Source organism: Pseudopipra pipra, chromosome 11, assembly GCF_036250125.1.
Source record: "Pseudopipra pipra isolate bDixPip1 chromosome 11, bDixPip1.hap1, whole genome shotgun sequence".
NCBI classification, from domain to species: Eukaryota; Metazoa; Chordata; class Aves; order Passeriformes; family Pipridae; genus Pseudopipra; species Pseudopipra pipra.
This window is the reverse complement of record NC_087559.1, coordinates 14,877,301-14,900,015: the sequence shown is the minus strand read 5'-3', so window position 1 is coordinate 14,900,015 and position 22,715 is coordinate 14,877,301. Positions and strand designations below refer to the sequence as shown.

At 59.7% G+C, this 22,715-nt stretch overlaps 2 protein-coding genes across 2 annotated transcripts; one reads left to right on the top strand and one right to left on the bottom strand.

The window, feature by feature from the left end:
- Nucleotides 1–2,560: 2,560 nt before the first annotated feature.
- Nucleotides 2,561–6,157, top strand: GNAT1 (G protein subunit alpha transducin 1). The gene is given in 12 exon segments (XM_064667016.1): nucleotides 2,561–2,568; nucleotides 2,777–2,843; nucleotides 2,846–2,934; nucleotides 2,936–2,962; nucleotides 2,964–3,166; nucleotides 4,479–4,521; nucleotides 4,716–4,857; nucleotides 4,929–5,086; nucleotides 5,173–5,301; nucleotides 5,385–5,514; nucleotides 5,601–5,754; nucleotides 5,967–6,157. Coding segments are annotated over 12 exon segments (1,341 nt in total).
- A 973-nt stretch (nucleotides 6,158–7,130) lies between these two features.
- GNAI2 (G protein subunit alpha i2) lies at nucleotides 7,131–22,201 on the bottom strand. The gene is made up of 9 exons (XM_064667740.1): nucleotides 22,023–22,201; nucleotides 13,816–13,858; nucleotides 13,505–13,646; nucleotides 12,965–13,125; nucleotides 10,408–10,536; nucleotides 9,126–9,255; nucleotides 8,749–8,902; nucleotides 8,174–8,380; nucleotides 7,131–8,031 (listed from the first exon to the last, which is right to left on the bottom strand). Exons 1-8 carry the CDS (start codon nucleotides 22,138–22,140, stop codon nucleotides 8,190–8,192), a joined length of 1,068 nt encoding a protein of 355 aa, XP_064523810.1. The 5' UTR covers nucleotides 22,141–22,201; the 3' UTR covers nucleotides 7,131–8,031; nucleotides 8,174–8,189.
- Nucleotides 22,202–22,715: the final 514 nt, after the last annotated feature.

The window sequence follows — 22,715 nt, the reverse complement described above, 5'->3', positions numbered from 1 at the left end:
TCCACGCACACACACACGCACAGACACATGCACTCCCCCCTCCCACGGGAGGTGGTATTTATTTGTAGGTTGTACATACTCACTGGGGCAATGAGACTCCTGCCTCCTGGCCCCAGGGAGGAGCAGGGACCCCTGAGGTGCCCACAGCCAGCATTGCTGTCTTTCCCTCTGCCCAGTACCCCTGTTCTTGTGCAGGGACCACCGGTCACCACAACCACTGTCTCCCTGCAGCTGGGGCACAGCACTGTGCTGGGGGATGGAGGTCCAGGTGTGGGAGGGGGGACAAATCCCAGCCAGGGAAGGTGTGGCAGGAGGAGAGGCAGCCCAGACAAGGTCTGCCCAGTGCAACCTGCACATGGCTGTTGTAGCTTTGTGCCTCAGTTTCCCCACATAGGAACAAGTGCTTTCCATGGGGATGCTGCAGATCACCAGGCAAACTGAGGAGAAGGGGGCTGTGGGAGAAGAGTACTGGACCCTGTCCCCTCCTTGGGGGCTTGGCAGGGAGGAGATGGGACCCTCAAGACAAGACTGAGGAGTTCAGGCCATGGTAGGGGCTTGCCAGGGTCATTGGGTAGAGAGGGAAAGGAGAAGGGGGTGTGCTGGGGTAAAACCTTGAGTTGCTGGCACTCAGTGACAGTGGCACCCAGAAGTGTTTGGGGCACCTGGCCCATTAGCCACCCCCTTGGGGCATCCCAGGGGGTATGGGGAGTTGTAAATAGTTGTACATGAGAAGCACAGGGGCAGCCAAGGGTGAGCAAGTGCCCTGTGCTGCAGCTGGGGGCACCTCCAAATAAACAGTGGCTTTGGGGCAGACGTGGGCGCCTCCATGTGCTCTGTTGGGGACGGGCCTGGCCCCCGCCACGTAATCCCCTGAGCCCTGCTGGGGTGCAGAGGGCTGGGCTGCAGCTCCCTGGGGGAGCACTGGGGCACTGAGTGCCAAGGGGGCAGCACAGGGGTCACTGACAGGTGGCAGTACTGGGTGGTACTTCTGGGTGTTGGGGTACACTGGGCTGGGCTGTTGGCTGGCACCAGTACTGGGTCTTGCTGAAGGCACTGGGAGCACTCAGAGTTAGTACTGGGAGCACTGGGGAAAGTACTGGAGCCTTAGGATTTTGTAATGGGAGCTGGTATTTGGTGGTCATGGGGCCATGGGGCAGGATGGAGACTTTGCAGGATTGTGGGGGTGGTAGTTGGTGACACTGGACTGTACTGGGAGCACTTTGATCAGTATGGACAGGAAATTGGGGTAGTACCAGGCTCCTCTGAGCTGTGCCAGGAGCTGCTAGGGTCAGTGCTGGAGGGTCCTGGGCTGTACTGGGGATGGTAACATGGACACTGGAAGCTGATACTGGAAGCACTAGGGACACTCAGAGTCAGTAATGGGAGCACCAGGAGAAATACTGGGGCATTAGGATTTGGCACTGGGAGCTGGTGCTTGGTGGTACTGCGAGCACTGTTTGGGCAGTGGTAGTGGGCTGTATAGGGGTCACTGGCGGCTGGAGTGGGTGATACTGGGCCATAGTAGGGCACTGTTCAGTACTGGGGCAATGGAGGCAGTACTGGGCTCCTCTGGGCAGCCTTGGTGTGAGTGCTGGAGCGGGCTGGGGCTCTGCTGGGGGCAGGACTGGGCACAGTGACTGGGTGCAGGGCTGTACTAGGGCACTGGGCTGTACTAGGAGTGGTGCAGGACTGTACCGGGGGTGATGCAGGGGCGCTGGGCTGTACTAGGGGCGTGCAGGGCCGTACTGGGGGCGCTGGGCTGCACTGGGAGCTGCGCTGGGAGCTTCCGCCCTCTGGCGGCCGAGCGTGGCACTGCAGGAACCCCCCGCTTTGGGAACGGGGAAGCGCCGGGAACAGCTTGGGGGACACGGGGGCACTGGGCTGTACTGGGGGTCACTGGGGGAATCCTGGCAGGACCTGGGGTCACCGGAGGTGAGGGGACACTGGGGAGTTACTGAGGTGTTTCTGGGGACACTCAGTATTACTGTGGTGGCCACGATGGCAATGGGAGGCACTGGGGACACAGGAGGTGGGCACTGGGAAGGGACACTGAAGAGCCTAAGGACATTGTGGGGGCTCACTGTGGGGTATCATAGGTGTGGCACTGAGGTGCCCGTGGACGTTGGGCAGGGTTCTTTTTTTGGGTGGTCACCACACAGGGAACTGGAATTGTTTGGGGACACTGAGATTTCTTCTTGGATTACTGGGACGTGTTACTGGAGAGGGCCTTGGAGATCCTGGGGAGGGTACACGGGCATCCCTGAGGACACTTGTGTAGGTGTTGCTGGAGGGCCTGGGGACACTATGGAGTTGATACTGAGTTGGCCTGGTGGCACTGGGAGTGTGCTGGTGGGTGGCTGGGGACGCTAAGGAAGGCACCCAGTGTCATGGGCACATTGGTGGAGGGTCCTGGAAGGGCCCTGGGGACCCAGGGTGGGGTGACTGGGGCTGCCATTCGATCACTAGGGAGAGTAACCCTGGAGTCACCGGGCACAGAGGACCAGGGACACTGGGATGGCTTGCTGGGGAGGGGCTCTGGGCACTCATCCAGAGCGGGGGTATGACCAGGTGAGATGGGGACAATGGGGACATTTCCACACACTGTGACTAGACCCCAGCAGACACACACTCTCATTCCCCCAATTCCAAACTCCTGGGGTCCACAGCAGAGCTGCATCTGGGTGGGGGTCCCACATCCCCCAGGGTGGCCAGATCACTGCTCCAGCCCCAGGGCAGGAGCAAAACAGGGGGCTGGTTGGTCTGCCCCCCCCGGCAGAAGCGCTGACACCGGGAGCTACAGGATTGCTGAGCTCAGCCTGCTGCAGATTGAAGGGGGTTTATCGGGGGGGCCTGGCTTAAGCCCCGGGTGCTGAGCACAGCCCCCCGCAGGCGGCCCCCCGGGACCTTGGCCCCGTCCTTGTCCCACATCGGGTGGGCAGCGGCGGCAGCGGCGGGCACAGGGAGAGAGCGCTGGAGGCCGCGGGGGGCTGGAGCTCGTTGCCCATCCTGGTGCTGACCTCCAAGGAGCGGGTGGTGAGCCGCAGGGCCGCGGGGCCGAGGATGGGCGCTGGGGCCAGTGCTGAGGAGAAGCATTCCCGGGAGCTGGAGAAGAAGCTCAAGGAAGACGCTGAGAAGGATGCCAGGACTGTCAAGCTTCTGCTGCTGGGTAAGGGGGAGATGACACCCTGGGGGACATACCTATCCTTTGTGCATCCCACCCTAAGAGCCCACCCAATGTTCCTCTAGCACCTACCAACACCCCTCAACTCAACCAGCACATCCCACAGCCCCCCCAAACCCAACTAGCCCACCGAATGTTCTCCTGGCCCCCAGATGGATCCCCTAAAACCAAGCAACCACCCTCACAGCTCACTTAACATTCCCCTGACTTCCCCAGCACTCCTGAAAACAAGCAGCCCACTCCAACAGCACTCCCATTTCCAGGCAGCCCTAAACCCAACCTCCCCATCTCAACAGCCCATCCAATGTTTCCCTGATGCCTCCAGCATCCCTAAACCAGACCAGCACAGCCCAAGAGTGTCCCCAACAACCTCCCACTCCCAGACATACCTAAAACCAACCAACCCCTCCCCTATAACCCAACTAAAGTTTCTCTGGCTGCCTGCTAAACCCAACCAGTCCAACAGTCCACACAACAGCCCCTGCTCCTAAGCACCCTAAACCCATCCAGCCCACCCTAACAGTCCCCTGACTTGCTTGGCACCCCTAAAAGCAACCAGCACACCCCAACAGCCTACCTCATGCTTCCCTCACACCCTCAGCACCCCGAGACCCAACCAGCCCTTGCCAACAACCTCCTGTTTCTCTCACCCTCAGCACCACTAAACGCAACCAGCCAACCCCAAAACCCCACACAGTGTTTTCCTGTCCCTGTCAACACCCCTAAACCCAACCAGCTACCCCAACATCCCCCCACTCCCAGGCCCCCCAGCCCCAACCAATCCATCCCAAGAGCCTTCAGCAGAAGCACCTAATAGCACCCCATCCCATCAGCCCCCCCTCCTCCTAAGGATCCCCATGCAGCCCCCTTGTACTGCAGATCCTTCCCAGTCCCTCCTCATGGTGCCTGAGGACTGGGATGCCTTGTATTTGGTGAGGCCATGGCTGCAATCATGGCCTGGCCCAGGACATGTCCCTCTACCCTGCCAACAGGCTTGGGGCATTGAGTGGTGGGTGGCGGGGTTGCCATGCCACCATGTCCCCAACTCCTCCCTTGGGTCCCCGAGTGCATTCCCGGCTGAGCTGCTGCAGATCCCATTAGCCACGGCAGCTCAGCCCAGTCTTAATGCCACTGGCACCGGCTGTAATCCCTCTGCACACCCTGAGCCATGGACCTGGCACAGCCAACAGGGCCCTGAGCCATGTCAGACTCCAGGGGTCCCAGTGGGACAGCGTGAGGCACAGTTTGAGGCGCCCACGGCATGGGCACTGCCATGACCTGTGTTCTGTCCCTTCAGGAGCAGGAGAGTCGGGAAAGAGCACCATTGTCAAGCAAATGAAGTAAGTGCCAAGGAGGGGTCACTCGGCCATGCCCCACAGTGCCATGTGCCTGTCCCACAACACAGCCACGGGGTGCCCCTGTCCCACCATGGCTGGCTCTGCCCCATGCCACAGCCATGGGGTGTGCCCACCCCTTAGTGTGTGGCTCAGCCCCATTGCACCCAGCTCAGCCCCATGCCTCCCTCTCTGGTCAGGATCATCCACCAGGACGGTTACTCGCTGGAGGAATGCCTGGAGTTCATTGCCATCATCTACAGCAACACACTCCAGTCCATGCTGGCCATCGTGAGGGCCATGACCACCCTCAGCATCCAGTACGGGGACACAGCTCGCCAGGTGAGGAGCATCCCATGTTGGCAGAGGGTCCCTGCAGCCCCCTGGCCCCACTGAACCCCTCTCCCTCGTAGGATGATGCCCGCAAGCTGCTGCACCTCTCAGACACCATTGAGGAGGGCACCATGCCCAAGGAGATGTCGGAAATCATCGGGCGGCTCTGGAAGGACTCAGGCATCCAAGCCTGCTTTGACCGTGCCTCTGAGTACCAGCTCAATGACTCTGCTGGCTAGTATGTGGGGTGGGGAGTGTGGGCAGGGGGAGGGGTCAGGCAGGGGGTTCCAACCTGTGTCTCATGCCCACCACGTGCCTGGCCAGCTATCTGTCAGACCTGGAGCGCCTGGTGACCCCCGGCTACGTCCCCACAGAGCAGGACGTGCTGCGTTCCCGGGTCAAGACAACCGGCATCATCGAGACCCAGTTCTCCTTCAAAGACCTCAACTTCAGGTGGGGGCCAAGCTTCCAATGAAGGCTGGTGCTAGGGGTGGACAGGGGGATGGGGGACACTGACTCTTCCTTGTCCTGCCCAGGATGTTCGATGTGGGCGGACAGCGCTCAGAGCGGAAGAAGTGGATCCACTGCTTTGAGGGGGTGACCTGCATCATCTTCATCGCGGCCCTCAGCGCCTACGACATGGTCCTGGTGGAGGATGACGAAGTGGTGAGGAAGGCTTACCACATCACACCCCCTCTCCTGTGTCCCCATCATGACATGGGGGGTCACCACGGGGCTGTGTCCCTCCACAGAATCGCATGCACGAGAGCCTGCACCTCTTCAACAGCATCTGCAACCACCGCTACTTCGCCACCACCTCCATCGTCCTCTTCCTCAACAAGAAGGATGTCTTCCTGGAGAAGATCAAGAAGGCCCATCTCAGCATCTGCTTCCCTGACTATGACGGTGAGTGCAGCAGCAGCTGGTGGTGGTGTGGTGCTGGTGGAGGGTTGGGTGCCACCACCCCGCCGCAGTCCCCCACCAGGTGTCCTCAGTACCCCGTGTAAGTGATGCCATACGAGCCTTACCCACCCGAGGGAGTGTTGGTTAACGCTGGGCCAGCACCCTTAGGGGGACACCAGCCCAGGAGGGGACCCCACTCACTGCCATGCCACCAGGTCCCAACACGTACGACGATGCGGGCAACTACATCAAGGTGCAGTTCCTGGAGCTGAACATGCGGCGGGATGTGAAGGAGATCTACTCCCACATGACCTGCGCCACCGATACCGAGAACGTCAAGTTCGTCTTCGACGCCGTCACTGACATCATCATCAAGGAGAACCTCAAGGACTGCGGGCTCTTCTGAGCCCCAGACCAGTGCCCCGTCCCCAGTCCAGTCTCCCCCTCCTCTGAGACCCAGCACTGTTGCTACTCCCACCCCACCTCCACAATCATCTCTATTTGCCTCAGGATGTGACCCCAGAGACACTCTTGGGCTGGGGCCACAAACTCACTCCCCCTTCCCACCAGTCCCCCAACCAGCCAGCACTGTGGGGCACCCAGTGCCACTGGGGGTCCCTGGGTGGTCCTGGGTGCTACACGGTGCTGGAGACTCTTGGGTGCTGTGGGTCCCTGGGTTCCCTTTGGAGCTGAGGGGTGCTAGGGTTCTCCAGATGACCCTTGGCACTGGGGAGACTGGGGGACTTCAGGTGCCCCTTGGTGCTGGGAATCCCTGGTACCCCTTTGCAGCTGAGGGGTGCTAGGGGTTCCCTTGAGTGATGGGGTGTCCTAGATATCCTTTGGAGCTGGGGGTTGCTGGGGGGAGTCCCTTGGGTGTTTCTGGGTGTCCATGAGTGCACTGCGGAGCTGGGGGATGCTGGAAGTCTCCAGGAACCCCTTGGAGCTGGGACCCCCTTGGGTGTGGGGTGCCCATGGGTGCTCCCTGGATCTGGGGGTCCTTGCAGGCTGCTAGGTGCAAAGGGTGCTACATCTCCCTCTGGGCTACAGGTCACTGGGTTCTCCATGAGTGTCCCCAAGGACTGTGTGATACCAGGGCCTCCTGGTTGCTACCATCCTCTAGCTGCAGAGCCAGGGAGTGGTCATGTGTCCATTCCCACCCTGCAGCCCCCTCAGGGTGGGGCTCAGCCCTGAAGCAGCATCCCAGCTCCATCCCCGAGGGCCCCACCCCTGCTCCCACCTCCCATATACCCAGGGGCTTCTGCTGATCCTGGTGGGATACCAGCCCACCTCGTGTCCCTCTCCCACCCCAGGGCCCCCCCCACCCCACCCACAGAGATGAAGCCCCCCTGCCCACCCCCGTGTCACAAAGGCAGTTTCAGTACATGTCTTTTTCTTTTTTTTTTTTTTTCCTTTCTACATTTTATTATTTCAAACCGTGTGAACAATTCGGAAAAACATCCTGTGGGAAAAGCGAGGCCGCAGGCACCGGCTGAAGGGTCCCCCTTGGGCTGGGGGGGACAGCGGGGGCCGCTCTGTACAGCGGGCTCTCCTCGCCCAACGCAACGGCTAGACCTAAAAACTAGGCTTAGAAAGAGGGGGGGGGAATAGAGGCAGTGGGCAGCACCCCCTGCCCACCCTCCTGCCCGGGCTGCCCGTTGGGATGGGGGCAGTGAGGCGGGGTGGGGTGCAGACCCTCCCCCCCAAGGCACACGGTTGGGGGGTGGGCTGGCCACGGAGGACGCCGCCACCACGTAGCACTTGATGCTTTTAAATAGTTTGGTAAAAAGGTTTCTTTAAAAAGCAACCTGGCCCCAACCGGTGTGGTGTGGTTTTTTTTGCATGGTTTTGGGTTTGGGTTGTTTTTTCTTTTCCTTTTTTTTTTTTTTCTTCTTCTTCTTTCTTTTCTGGTTTACTAAAAGGAATGTCATCGGTCGTGTTTGTGGCCAGGTGGGCATCCCCGAGGGGACCCTGTGCCCCCCATGCCAGCAACACTTGCAATGTAAACAGTGAGAAGAGCACCAGGGCTCAGAGTGAATGAAGTGGGGGCTGGAGCGGTTCAGGGGTTACAAACCAAGATTAAAACCTTGTCTTCCCTGGGAAGGGCGACGCCGGCGAGGAGGAGGAGGAGGACAATGGTGGGGGGCAAGCACGGGTGGCAGGAGGGACATGAGCCCTGCCACCGTGCTGGCACCCAAAAAGTCTCTTTATGGGGTGGGGACGGAGGGATGAATCCAAAGAGAAGCAGGAGTGGGGGGTGGCGTGGTCCTTCCTTTGGGGGTCCTAGGAGAGAGTAGAGGTGAGCAGGGGAGGGTCTGGGGACAGGGGGCAGCCTGCGGGTGGCAGGCAGTGCCCAGCCCACCCCCAGAGGATGCTTCGTGACCACCCCATTTTGGGGGGGGCCACCACTGGGATCATCACCCACCTGGGCAGCGCCACACTCAGAAGAGCCCACAGTCCTTCAGGTTGTTTTTGATGATGACGTCGGTGACGGCGTCAAAGACGAACTGCACGTTCTTGGTGTCGGTGGCGCAGGTGAAGTGGGTGTAGATCTCCTTGGTGTCCTTCCGCTTGTTCAGGTCCTCAAACTTGCTCTGGATGTAGCTGGCTGCCTCGTCATACTTGTTGGCCCCTGGGGAGGAGGAGACACTGGGCTGCCCCACAGTCGTCCACGGCCACCGGCACCCACTGCCACTGGCACCAAAGAGTTTTGGGCCTGGCTTGGCTCCCCGTGCTGCCACAGCCAGTGCCCCAATGCCAAACTGATGTTCCAAAGGCAGAGTGAGCCTCACCTAATGCCCTAGGGCTGCTGCCCCTCATGTTGTGTCCTCCCACATCTTCCCCCATCCCCTGGGACACTCCAAACACCACCACACCCCACTTGCTGCCCCAACACACTGCTCCTCAACAGGAGAGCCATCTCCATCCCCAACACCTCCTACTACTCGGCCCAATACCCCTGCGAGGAGAACAGGGGGGTACTGCAGGTCCCAGTGGTACCTGTGTACTCGGGGAAGCAGATGGTGAGGGAGCTGTGCACGATCTTCTCCTCAAAGAGGTCCTTCTTGTTGAGGAAAAGGATGATGGACGTGTCTGTGAACCACTTGTTATTGCAGATGCTGTCAAACAGCTTCATGCTCTCATGCATCCGATTCTGGTAGGGGAGATGGCAGTGTGAGCTGGACAGGGAACCCCAAGCAGCACCTACCCCACTGCTCCCCACCCTGCCACCTCCCATGTTCCTGCCTGCCCAGGCAAGGGATGCCAATGGGCCTGCAAGGCTTGGACCACACTGGCAGCCTGCAGAGGAGGGGGTGCTCCCCCAGTCCCTCAAGGAGGGAATGGCTCACAGCGCTGATTCCATCTCTGTGACTCACCATCTCCTCATCTTCAGCCAGGACCAGGTCATAGGCGCTCAGGGCCACGCAGAAAATGATAGCAGTCACCCCCTCGAAGCAGTGGATCCACTTCTTCCGCTCCGAGCGCTGGCCACCCACGTCGAACATCCTGCAGCAGAGAGGTGATGTGGGGATGGGCAGCAGCTCCTGGCCCCACAGCCCTTGCCCCATGCCCTGACTCAGTGTCCCCAGCTGCCCAGAGCAGGAGCAGCACAGGCATGGGCACAGCACAGTGCCTCTGCCCAAGGGTTTTGCCAGTGACGAAGATCTGCCCTGGCGCCTGCTGCCTATCTCAGGGACAGGGCAGTGTCCAGGCTCTTTTCCCAACTGGAGCGGATTCCTGATGTGAGCCAGGGCAGGATCAGGCCACCTTTCCCAGGAGGTGTCAGTGTGATGCTTCCCAGGGACCTGTTCCAGGGTGGGCACTGCTGGGCTTTGCCAGAGACCTTGGATCAAGGGAAGCCAAGTGGCTGCAGGCTCAGCAGGACTGCAGGAGCACAAGGGCTCAAGGATGACCCCAGTGCACTGTGTGCCTCTCCTGCCACAGGCAGCAGAGGACGCCCTGCCTCCACAGGGAAAAGCACAGCAGCAGCACCATGGCCACGTTCACTGGGGCTGGCAGGAAGGCTTTCCCACTGGGACTCGCTGCATCCCGCCCCCCCCAAGACCCCCATCACTGCCACCTCCAAAGCACTGCCCTGGTGATGTGTGACCAAGCATCTCCATCCCACCAGGGTGGCACAGGGGTCCCTGAGAGCCTCCTGCCTTCAGAGAGGACCCCAGCAGATCCTTCTGACATCAGCTCTGTTGCCATGGGACTAAATCCCCTGGGATGTGCGCAATGCCAGCTTTTTGCCTCAAAAACTGGAGCCCTGACTATTTCCCGTGGGTTTCAGTGGAAAGCAACCACGGGGTGCCAGCAGGCAGCAGTGCCAGTGCCTGACCCCAAGACCCCAGCTCCTCCCCAATGCCCTTCCCACAACGGAAGCAGCGTCACCGGACCCGGAGGATGAATGCCTTCCCCCTTCCCCTCCGTGCCAGAGCCTGGATCCGCCCCTGGGCTGAGCCCTGCGATGCGTTTTTGAGGCTGTTCCAGCTCTTTCAGCGGTTTCCGCTCTCTCTGAGGCAGCAGTTCCCACCATGAGCAAACCCGGGGCAGGGGAACTCGGTGTATGCAGCATGCAACCAGGATCCATCCCGGCATGGGGAGGAAGGGGTTTTTTTGCCATGGGAAAGGCAAAAGGGAAAGGGTCGGACATACTTGAAGTGCAGGTCCTTGAAGGTGAAGTGGGTCTCTACAATGCCAGTGGTCTTCACCCTGGTGCGCAGCACATCCTGCTGGGTGGGGATGTAATCGGCACGGGCTATCCTCTCCAGGTCGTTCAGGTAGCTGGGGAGTAAGAGGAAAGGTGCTGTGGGAGCTGGACTGTGGGGCACAACCCACCAAATCCCACAGGACATCCCCACACCATCCCAGACATCCCCTGGCCATCTCCCAGCATCGTCCATTCAGGGTGAGCAGTGCCAAGCTGCGCAGCACAGCGGGGGCCCCATCTGCACCCTGGGGTCACCCCGTGTCCCTGCCAGACACAGGCAGGGCAGGACACCAGGAGTGGCACGGGACACACAGGACCGAGGGACTGGGGGGCAGTGTGCTGGTGCTGGGAGCCAGGCAGAGGATGCAGCCAGAGCAGAGGGGCTCACCCTGTTCCCCTGGCCGTTTGCACAGGGGGGAAATGGCAAGGGGAAAATATTCAGCGCTATGGCAACCAGCCGCAGCACCGGCGGAAACAATCGATGGCGCCGTGCCATTTATAGTCAAAAACACAAAGGGACGGCGTCCTGGGAGGAAGCGAGAGGCGGGCGGCCGGAGAGACAGGGAGCAGCACAGCGGGGGACTGTGGCCATCCCCGGCCATCGCCTGCCCTGCTGCCCACGCAGGCTCCCAGCAGCGGCGGTGGCCGGGTCCCCAAGGCGCAGCGCCCACCGTGACCGTGACAACCAAGAACTGCCGGGGGGGATCAAGGCGGGTTTTGATTTTTCCAGCTCACATTGCTTTAATTGGGTTACTGCAAACGGGCTCCTTTAAGCAAATTAGGCTTGTCTTAATTAAGGTATTTGCAGAGTCATAATCTGGTGAAAGCCAGATTACAGCCCGCAAGGCCATAGGGATCCTTGGCTCTGGCGGCAGCACGGCCGCTCGCCAGCTCCTGGGAAACCCTGCAGCGTGCCGGGGCAAGGCTGGGCTGGAGGTGCACCAGGACCCTGCCGTGTGTGTGAGGGCGGGGGGCCGGCACGTCGTCGCTGCAGAGCAGCTCAAAAACAGCCGGAAACACAGACAGCCTCCGGCTGACAAAAAAACAGGAAACACCGCGGCAGGGCCCTGCGCTGCGCCAGCGGCTCTCGGACCTTGCGCCAAGCCCCAGGGTGCTGGTGAGCACCACCATGGCACCCCAAGCTCCTGGAATCCTAAGGCACTGTGGAGGAGGAGGCTGCAGCTGCTACAGAGGGCTGGGGCACAGGTGGGCTGCGTGCCAGGCACAGCACAGGGCTCCTTATCCCCGGGCTGCTCTCTGCCAGCAGCATAGTGAGCACAACATCATTCCCACTGGATGGGCAGGGCATCAACCACCACACTAGCATCTCTACAGGGCTGGAAATGGGCTGGAGCAACAGCTTGAGGGCACTCCTAATTAATGGTTGTCCAGCCCCCGCCATGCTCCATAAGAGCTCTAACAGCAATACACAATTCGTAGACACTGTGCAAATACAGTTGCTCCAACTTTGTGTGTGAGCTGCCAGGTACCTGCCAGGTGTCCCCTGCCCCCAAACCTGCACCCACTGCTGGGGAAATGCCTCAGTGATGGGGCTGAGCAGACAGGAGCCAGGGAGGGCGGGTGTGTGCCGGTCAGGAGGAAGTGAAACCCATGGGTGTTGGGGGAAAGCGCTGCCAGGAGCCTCTCCAGGGTTGGCACTTGCCAGGAGCTTTCCTGCAACCTCTTCCCCACAACAACCTCAGTACAGAAGGGGGACCCAGCAGTGCCACGCAGGAGGGGACAGCTGGGGGTTGGACAGCCCTGGGCTGGCAGTGAGTCCCAAGCATGCTGCTGGAGCCAGGCTTGGTGGGGTGTTCCTGGCACACCATGAGCTCCCCTGCCACACTTTACCACGAGGGCACTGTGCAAGCTAAATGCAGATTCATCTGTGTTGCCCTCTCCAGCAATGGTACATTAGGCAGATTAACTTATTTATTAATCTCTTCAAGGATAAACCCGACCAGATGCATCAATTTATCTACCTAAACACTGGTTTACTGGATAATGTGCCAGTTTAAAGCTGAGTCTTTCCATATAAAATCAGTTCAAAAGAAAAAGAAAAGCCTCTTGAACGTTCTACTCATCCTCTTCAGACCTAAGTGTCCCCAGTGCTTTCCTTGGGGTTTTTTCTTGCCTTCATGGCCCATGAAGGGTGAGGAGGGTGGGCAGGATCCCAGCTGTGTTCATATGGGGGAGCCACTGAGGAGCATCCCCCAGGGAAGGGCAGTGGGCACCGAGCAGTGGAAGGAGGGAGATGCCCCGGTGCCCCCCCTCCCAGGGGACACAGCACCCCACTAGAGGAGGAAACAGCTTTCGAAACATCCGCCTTCCCAGTTCTGCTCCAGCTCAGCCCCAGCATCGCGTGGGAAGTGGCAGCACCAGCCCCAAGCCTGGCAATGGAGAACAGAGGCCCCCAGAGGGATTTTCTGCTGCTCGATAAAAGCGCCGCAGTCCACAGGGCCCAGATCAGCCAAGCTGGGGCAGAGGAGCAGGGGTACTCACTAGGCAGCAGAGTCATTCAGCTGGTACTCTCTGGAGCGGTTGAAACAGGCCTGGACCCCGTTGTCAGCCCACAGCCTCCGGATGACATTGGCCAAGTCCTCCGGCATGATGCCCTGCTCCTCAGCGGTGCAGGAGAGCGCAAACAGCTGCCGAGCATCATCCTGTAGGGAAAAAACAGAGCTTGAGCACCGGCACCGGATCAGCAAAGTTCACTCTGCTCCAGAGGACCTGACTGGAGCCCAACGGACCCCACACAGACAGCACGGTGGAAGCTCCTGTGGTGGATGGGGATGAGACCCAATGGAAGCAGCAGGACCCCCACCCCTGCACCCATCAGAGGCTGTGCCAATGCAGCCAACCATGGGTTATGCTTTGGGTCCTCCCATCTTCAGTGCCAGAGACAGGAGGACACAGTCATCCAGGGAACAGCAGGGCTTGGGCAGGGCCACTCTTAATCCTGGTCCAGCTTTGGGCACATCTGCTTTAGCCCCCGAGAACCCCCATCCCTGCCAGGCGTGGTGAGAGCAGGAGGGCACCCACCGCTCTGGAGGAGTCTCCAAAGTCAATCTGCAGGTTCCCCATGGCCTTGATGATGGCCATGATGGACTGGATGGTGTTGCTGTAGACCACAGCTTTGTACTGCCGGCACTCCTCCTCTGAGTAGCCATCCTCGTGGATGATCCTGGAGCAGGGGAGAGACACAGACAAGGTCAGCCCTTTGGGGGGCACCCCAGGGTGCTGCTCCCCACCCATGCTCTGTGGCAACACCGATGGGGAGCCTTCCCCAATCGAGGGGAAAGGTATGAGGTCTGAGTGGTGTTGGCCACAGCGACAGTGCAGGGACCACTCACTTCATCTGTTTGACAATGGTGCTCTTCCCAGACTCGCCAGCACCTGCAGAGAAATGAGAAGGGAAGATGAGGTCCTGCTCAAAGCCAGGGACCCCCACCCGACTGGGACACCCCTCCAGCCCAGGGAGGGAACACGGCAGGTGCCTCAGCCATCAGAGAAGAGCTCCCAGCATTGGTGAGAGCGGATGTTTGGATGGGCACCAGGAATATCGGGACTAAGAAAGAGGGAGGAAAAGGGGAGCCTATGGGGGACCTTGCAATAGTTCCTGAGGGGAGAAATGACACCTGCTCTGGGCCAGGAAAATGGCATCAACACACTAACATTTCCCCATGATCCCAGCACACCACAGCCAACTGGATACCCCAGCTTTGGGGTATGCTCACTGCGTGCCCACGGCTGGAGCTGGCAGAGGCCAGGATGCAGGGATGCTCATGTCACCAGGTATGGGCAGGGAACTCAGGAAGAAGCTGCCACCTCCACCAGCCAGCTCGAGCGATCCCAGCGGGACCAGCCACCCCCAGGTTGGTTCTTAAATAGCACACACTTCCCAACCTGCCGGGTCCTGTGTCCCAGCTCACTGCAGAGGCAGCTGCCAGCAGGGAAAGTCGATGGCTTTTGGGGTCATTCTGTTTTTCAGCATCCAAACGCAGGGTTCCAGAAGTTCAGAGGGACAGCCAGGGTGCCCAAGGTTCCCCCTCCTCCACCCTGTCCCCCTTAGGGATGTCATCCCTACGCAGGCAATGTGCAGCCTGGCCCAGCCCTCTCTCCCCAGGCTGCAAGCAGGGAAGGAGCAAAGTCACCCCAGTTGCAAGAAAGGGGAAGCTGAAAGGGGAAGCTGAAAGGGGCGGTGCATGTCCCTTGTCCCCATGAGATGGATGAGTGCCTGTCTTGTCTCACCCCGAGACCCTCACCAGCCTCTTTGGCTGAGGACCAGCGTGGTCCTTGCCTCTGGGTGCAGGTCCCAGGGGATCTCCCCAAGCCAAGTCCATTCCTGTGTCCTCTTCCTGTCCATTTTCAGTCCATTCCTGTGTCCTCTTCCTGTCCATTTTCAGTCCATTCCTGTCTCCCCAACACTGCCCTCGGCCACGGAGCTGCCCTTACGGGGGGCCCCAAGGGCTGCGCCAGCACAGCCGCAGAGGGGGCAGAGAGATTACAAGGAGGTTAAAAAAAAAATTAGAAAAAAAAAAAGGAGATTATGCTAAAATTAACTGGCAATAACAGGGCCCATCATGCCAGCTGGGACATGGCGCAGGGAGTAAACTCCTTCTGCACATGTCCCCGGCCTGAATGCCACCCAGGTGATGGGCATACGCCCCCAGGGACACCACGGCAGCACTGCTCAGGGTACAGAGCACCCTGATGCCGGGGCCACACTGAGGCTATGCAGATCCTGTATTCATTGCCATGAGCACCCTGCTCCATGGTTCCCGTGCCATATGTGTCGAGGGAGAGGCTCTGCTCAGCTCAGAGGTCACCATTCGGCACTGCAGGGGCTCTCCGGCACTGCCGACCGATCCTCCTCTGGCGCCCTCAGGATGCTGACGCGGCACCCAGCGCAGTCCAGCCAGTGCTCGTGGTCAGTGCTGGCAACTCCTGCCCGGAGCTGGGAGCAGGGGGGAAGGACTCAGCATATCCCTTCATTTTTTCCATTAAATACCTCTGGTTTCTGACACCACCGTGTACCGCTGGGTCAGGCAGTTAGAGCCAGCTGCACTCACCCTGCCCTTCCCTGACGGGTGCCTGGACAGGGAAACTGAGGCACGTGGCAAGCAAGGACCCTGCTTATCAGCATCCCTGGGGTGAGGTGGCAGACAGCCAGACAGCTGTTTCCCATTCTCCTGCTCTGCCTTGTCCTGACATTTGCTCCCTGCCAGGAGGGAACAATCCCCCTGGGACCTCCTGCCTGCAGGAGTGACAGTCACAGGGTGACCATCACCAAGGCTGACCATTTCCTCACAAACTTCCCCAGCGTCTCCCAGCTTCTTCCCTGCTCCATGAGGAAGGTGGCCATGCTGCTTCCCCCTGTTTCAAGTCAGCACCTCTGCCTGCCACCAGGAGCTCACCTAGCACAAGAGCCTGTGCACTTGCATTGAGCAGGAATTTGGGTCTTAATTAATACCCTCCCTCCTGTGTGGGGAACCCTCCCCGGCCCCCCCGGTGAGGGCGGCAGAGGGGAAGGGTTTCCAATCCCCGGAAAACCCCAGCTGCCGCCCATTCAGCCCCAAAACAATTCCTGGGCCGGAAGCCAACAGCCGGCTTCCACCCTCAAGCCCAGCCCAGGCAGGACGAGGCACTGTCAGAGGGGCTTTGCCTCCTCCAGCCCCCCCCGGCAGCATCAGGGGGGACAGAGAGACCCTCCCTACCACCATGGGCTGACCCCACAGCTGTGCTCCCTCCAGCCCTGCCTCTCTGCCAGGAGCAGGCAGTTCCCAGGGCAGTGCCTGGCAAAACAGGAGGAGAGCTCTCTCTAGAGCTCATTTCCTCCTTTTTTTGTTAAAAATAATCTTCAAAACTTAAAATAAGCAAGCAGCTGCCCAGCTCCAGAACACCCTGCTGATCGACTGGCAAAAAGTTTATTGAGCCAACATATATATTTTGCAGCCCACGATTTATGACGCTTTCTGGGCAGTAGATATTTAATGCAATATACGCACATAGTTCTGGGCAGCACATATGTAATCCCTATATTTTAGGAGCTGGCCACAGGTTTCAGGATCCACCTCATCCCGCATCACCAAGAGCGGATTTTCCATTTTTCCACACGGCACCATCACGTTCGATGCCTTCAAATATCCAGGCATGGATGGAAGCGATGCACAGCTGGAAAATTTGCCTTATTACGGGGGAAAAACTGGAATTCAATCCACCAGTGGGTCCAGAGCCATCTCCATCCCCAGCAGCTGAAGCCCCATCCCCAGACACTGTCCCAGCAAGTTTTCCCAGCCTGGCAAGCAGCAGCTATTATTTGAGCATGGATTTACTGATAGGTTTTAGTTCTGGACAAACACACCAATTCCTTTCCTTGCAGGACAGACAGATGGCTGAACAGAGGGATGGCTGCGGAGCCCACCCCCCCTCAGCACCTGTGGGGTCCCCATCATCAAATGGGACTGTCAAAGGGGTGTTTTAAAAGCAGAGTTACCCTAAAGACTCAGAAACTAACAATAAAAAGAGATTCCCCTCAACATTTTCCTTCCTACCCAAAATAGATGGAAAACTGCTGTAAAAATAATCACATTTTTTTAAAACCCCACGGTGACATAGGGCGTTTTTCCCAAGGGCCGTCCCATTCCAGCACAGGGCTGGCTGCTTCCCAGAAGGAGCCTGTGCATCAACAGCTGGTGGATGCCACGTCCCCAGGCAGGACCTCAAAAAACTGGGGGGCACCAGGGAGGCACAGACCCCCCTGTCCAAGGCAGCCGATGGAGATGCAGAAAAAAAACCCAACAAAAGTAAATAAAATAGAAATAAACTGGCAGCAGGAAGGATGCTCGGAGCACACAGGGAGGAGGTGGGCTGGGTATGGTTTCCCAGGGGGAGCATGGAAAATGCCAACAAGGCCTGACGGTGTTCGCAAGCTGGACAAAACTACCCTTGTGCCGGGCTTTTTCCAGGAATCCTGGAACTTTGCTGCTCAGTTTCTGACCCTGCCACAGCCAGAGCGGTCCCTCTCCCCTTCCACTGAGTGCCCCCAGGCCTGGGTGCCAGCCATGCCATCCCCTCCATGCTGCCCTGACGGGATGGGGGCTCACCCGCTGGCACCCAAATCCCCCCACCTGAGTTTTCCACCAATGGGATGGAGGATTACTCAGCTCCCCCCACTCTGGTGATTCAACCAGTCTCCAGCCCGGAAACCCGTGCTCTGGGCCTGGAGCAGGAAACCCGGTGGCTGCGGAAAGGCCAGGCCAGCCCTGGCTATAAACAGTGCTTGGGGACACCGTGATCCCACAGCACTCACTGGCACCCACAGCCCTGGGTGGGCTCAGACCATGGGAGATCTTCTTCCATAAAGTTGTATATATATAGGTAAAGCAACATATATATATACACTTTTTGATATACATAAATCAATGTATATATTGCTCCATACAAAAGAGCAATGTGTGTATACATATACATACACAAAATGCAATGTATATATATTTTAAAATAGAAAATATATTTCTAATGAGTATGTGAAAATATATGTAAAATATATACATATAAGCCTGCTGCTTCCCCTGGGCAAAGCCTAAGTGCTCATCTTGGAGCAGAGGGCAGCTGCCTGCCTCTGGGATTTCACCAGTGGGGGCATGCGAGTGACTCATCCCAGGGCTTGGGTGCCGGGGTCCTTCCTCCCATCCCATCCCACCCTAACCTATCCCAAGTCCATACACCAGCTCCAGGGGGTTGGATGTGGGGTCCTCTCTGGATCTAACAGCACTGAGTTTTTCCCTGTTCACCATGACACCTCGTGGTCTGTGGTCACAGTGAAGGCAACACAGCCCATCACCCAGGGCTGGGGCAGGAGGAAGGACAGAAACAACTCCCCAAGACAGGATGAAGCACAACAAACCAGGCGGCTCATACGGAACTCAGGGCAGTGCCGGGGCCACACAGCCTCTGAAAGTCACAGCTGGTCCCTCCCTTCCTCTATTTTTATGCAAGTCTAAAAAAAAAAAACCAACAAAGTGGCTTCCGAGCCCTGCCCTGGCCGCCCTTGCCCTGGCCACGGCTGGAACAGGCAGCTCCTGCGTGATGTCCTCCGGTGCCACCGTGCCAGGGGGGTGCGAGGGCAGCATCCTCGTCCTGGGGTCTGCACCTGCAGCACTGCAAACCTCTGGGGATCGACATGACCAACCCACCAGCACCTTCCCCATCTCTAGTGCAGCTGAGAAATCCTTTTGCTTTCCTAATGCTCCGAAGATAAGGGATAAGGGAGTTTGAACACGGTGATCGCTTGCCTGCTGCCAATCCTGCATCCCGCCCAGAGCATCCCACAGGCAGGGAGGTGGGATGGTCAGAACACAGCCTCCAGAAGGAGGTTGTGGCTTCAGGGGTTTGAGTCCTGGTGATGCCCAGGAGCCAACAGTGGTACCAGGAGGTGCTAGAAATGCTGCTGCACAAGGCAGATGCTCCAGGTGCTTTTCAGTTGTCGGTGGTGGCTCCTGGCCTCTCCCAGCACCAAAACCTTGGGAGACTGCAGGTTTCCAGTGGCAGGGAGGGGGACATTGCTTTGTTTGTGGGGAATTGCTTCATCTGGGGAGGATCGCTTTGTCTGGGTCTTCCTGTCAGACGCTGGAGCTTCAAACTTTCCAGCACACAGTGTGTTTACCAGCAGAGGAAAACCCGCAGACATCGAGAGGTGGCACGGCAGGAATGGTGCTGCGTCCACGCCTGCGGAGCCGCACTCCATTGCGAGGGGTCCTGCACTGACAGTGTGTCCATCCCTCTCCAGCTCACTGCCACAGCACAGGAAAGGCAGAAGCAGGCTCACCACACACAGGGCATGGCACAGAGCCAAGGCAGCTGCACCAGTCAGCCCCAAGCCCTCCATTGTCCCACAGTCGCGATGCCACTGCCGCACACCGAGACCGTCACCCTCTGCTCACACCACGTCCTGCCGGCAGCGGTGTCCCAGCTCCAAGTTTTGGCTGTGGGACAGCACAGGTTGCCAGCAAAAAACATGCCACGCTTGGAAGAGGCATCTCCTCCTCACGCCACAGGTTGATGCGGCACAAAGGGTAAAGCTGTTTTTCTCCTTAGCTTTTGCCCCTCCCTTTTCCTGAAGGAGGCAGGAGGGCTGCAGCCCCCAGGGAGGACTGTGGAGCTCTGCCTTGCTGAATGCAACCAGGAGCTGAGGGGGTTGACCAAAAAGCGCCCACCTGGCCTCATGTGAGGCCTTGGGTCTCCTCAAAGCTTCCCCCGACCATAGGGGGAAAAAATAAGCCATAGGAAGGGTGAGCAGCAGGGTAGTGAGAGCACCCCCTGGCACTGTGGTCCCACCAAAGGGGTTCTTGCAGAGGTGGGGGATGTTACAAGCAGCAGCCCCCCGGGTGGGAGGGCAGTGCTGGCCACACCTCCCCAGCCACTCACTGACCAGCCTGGAAGGATTTTCCGGCCGTGGCTGGGTTCAGAAATGGGCACTGATGACCCAAGGCTCTGATGCTATTGACACCTCAACAGCTTCAAGGGGAAGGGAAAAAAAACCTTAGAAAATGTACAGAAAGAGCCACTGAGCTCTATTTTTGGCTTTAGAAACCAACTGAGTTCAGAAATGCCACTTGTAAATGACGGCCCCAGCAGAAGGGAGTGTGGACACCCTCCTCCTCCTCCCTTCGGGACAGACCAAGACCCAGGAAAGGACATCAGCCAGTCAGCCCAGACCATGATCCCTGCTCTCTGGCAAGCCCCTAACCACCCCTCGGTGACACTCAGTGCCACTGGAGTGATGCTTCCCATCCCAGACAGTCCCAGGAGCCTCCCATAGGAGGTTCCAAGCCCCCTGGCCAGCTACAATCCCCATTACTCCCCACCAGGCAGCGGTCCGAGAGGAGCCAAGCCAGCAGCGAGGCCAGCACGGGAGCAGCTCACGGCAAAGGGGGACCACGTGTTTCCCCACCATTCCACAAACCCCACGGGGGGTTTCACTCCCCACACTCTTCCCCCCCACCCAAAAAGAAGTGGGGCGGAGAGTGTGCCTAACCAGTGAGCCCCCCCAACAGCACAGACCCCCACCAAAAACCCCCACGACAGGTCCTGCTACCAGCACAGCTCACGCCAAGGCAAAAACAAAATCAGAATTAAACAAAACGAAAACACGCAAGGCGTTCTGATAAAGGAGCGTTTCGAGGTGTTAATTACGTATTTCTCAAGGCAGGCAGGGGCTGAGCAAATAAAGGGCTGCCGGATTTCGGCGTGACTTCCTGCTGCCGGCAGCTTCCTCTGCCGACGGCGATGAACCCAAAAGACGTTTTCTGCCAGGGATCCCTCTGCCCATCCCACAGCCCCACAGTGCCGTGGGAGCCCCGCGCGCTCCCACCTCACACCTGGAGCGGGGCTCTCCCTGGGAATTTTGTAAAGGGAATAAACAGCCCAACTGGGAGTCATTAGAAGAAATAATAAATTAAAATAACGAAGTGGCTGCCTTGCCCGCAGGCACAGGGCAGGGCTGTGAACGCCCACGAGAGCATCGCTGGGCTGCTTTGAAGAACGCAAGCGGCCCGTTATCAGCACCAAAATCGAGTGTCCGTGGGGCAGAGAGCCCCTGGGCTGTGGGGGTCCTGCCCACCATGAGCAGTGGCTTGAGCCTCCCGCTACCCACAGAAAGGGGAGGTGATGGAGGGGCTCAGGCCTTTCCCAGTGCCCCAGAGGGGGGAAGCACAGGGCAACGGGTGCCTGTTGACCCCATTACCTCCACCACAACTAACCCGAGGCCAGGGTGAGAGGAGCCCACAGAGGAACTCCCCAGCACAGCCGGGCAGCTGGGGGTCCTGGGCAGGCAGGACAGGGTGCCTGGGCTTGCAGGGCCTTTGCTGGGGGAGGTCCATCCAACAGGAGGGTGAGGATGCCCCTGCCTGTGTCCCGAAGGGTTGTGCCCAGGCTGGACCGGGCTGGGGGAACAGTACAGTAGTGGGGAGGCAGCCACTTCTAGGGGGAACCCCCCAGCCCAGGGTGGGGTGGCACCCACTCCCAAGGGACACCCAAGGCTTGCTGTATGGCAAGCACTCCACTCCCAGGGAGATCCCCAGAGTCTGAAGTGGGGCTGGCATCTTGTTTACAGAGGGGTGGGGAAGGCATCCCACCGCAGAGGGGATCCCCAGGGTCTGCTGTGGGGTCAACACCGCACTCCTGGGGGGGATCCCCAAGGCCTGCTGCGAGGCCAGCACCCCACTCGGGGGGGGCGGTGACCCGGAAGCCTGGGGCGGGGCAGGTCCCCCGCTCCCTGGGGGATCCCCGGGGCCCGAGAGGAAGCCGACAGCCCACTGAGCGGGGACCCCGCAGCCTGGGCTGGGGCCAGCATCCCACTCATGGGGGATCCCCGGGGCGGGGCGGGGCGGGCACCCCCGGCGCTGGTACCCAGGGCAACGCTCCGGGGCAACGCGGGGCGGAGGCGGCGGATCCGCTCGGTTCCGGCAGGACCGGGCCGGGCCAGGCCGGGCGGGGAAGCCAAGTGGGGAGGTGGGGGGCCCCGGGGGGGCGGGCCCCGGGGTGGGGGGGGTCTCACCGAGCAGCAGCAGCTTCACCTCCCGCGCCGCCTTCTCGCCGTCCTCCCGCAGGTTCTTGTCGATCATGCGGGAGCGCTCGGCGGCCGCCTTGTCCTCGGCGCTCACGGTGCAGCCCATGGCGGCAGCGGCGGCGGCTGCTGCGCGCGCCCGCGGCTCTGCCGGCCCGGCCCGCCCCGACAGGCCCCGCCCCTGCGCGCGCCCGCGGGGGCGGGGGCGGGGGCGGGGCCAGTAGGGCGGGGCGCTGGTGGGGCGGGCCCGAGGGGGCGGGGCCTCGTGCCCGCCGGAGCGCGGGCCCCCGCGTGGCAATGGCGGGAAACGGCGCGGGGGGGACATGGGGACGGGAATTGAGGAGGGACACGGCGTGTGAAGGGACAGGAGTGGGGCAGGACACGGTGTGTGAGGGACAGGCGGGCACCGGCCACGGCGTGCGACGGGACAGACGTGGCGGGGGTGATGGAGTCTGGGTGCTGCATTTTGGGGCTGGGGCCCTTTGGATGCAGAGCAATAGGTGCAGCCTTGGGGTCAGCGGTGTGGGTGATGCTGTGTCTCAGGGCCACCTTCTGCGGGGACACGGTGTCATGGGGTGGTGGCTCAGACGGTGGGGATCCCCTTGTTCTATCATTGCCCCTGGGGCTCAGCCCTCAGGGACCCACGTGCCACACTGACAGAGGAGGGGGCTTCTCGGTGGGTAC

Bases quoted from the DNA above. Each gene is read 5' to 3' on its own strand.
- GNAI2 (XM_064667740.1), bottom strand. From the start codon at position 22,140: ATGGGCTGCACCGTGAGCGCCGAGGACAAGGCGGCCGCCGAGCGCTCC. The intron at 10,537-12,964 runs GTGAGTACCCCT...CTTACTCCCCAG, and splicing joins CTGAATGACTCTGCTGCCTA to CTACCTGAACGACCTGGAGA. The intron at 8,381-8,748 runs GTACCACTGGGA...CCTCCTCCCCAG, and splicing joins CTGCTTCCCCGAGTACACAG to GGGCCAACAAGTATGACGAG.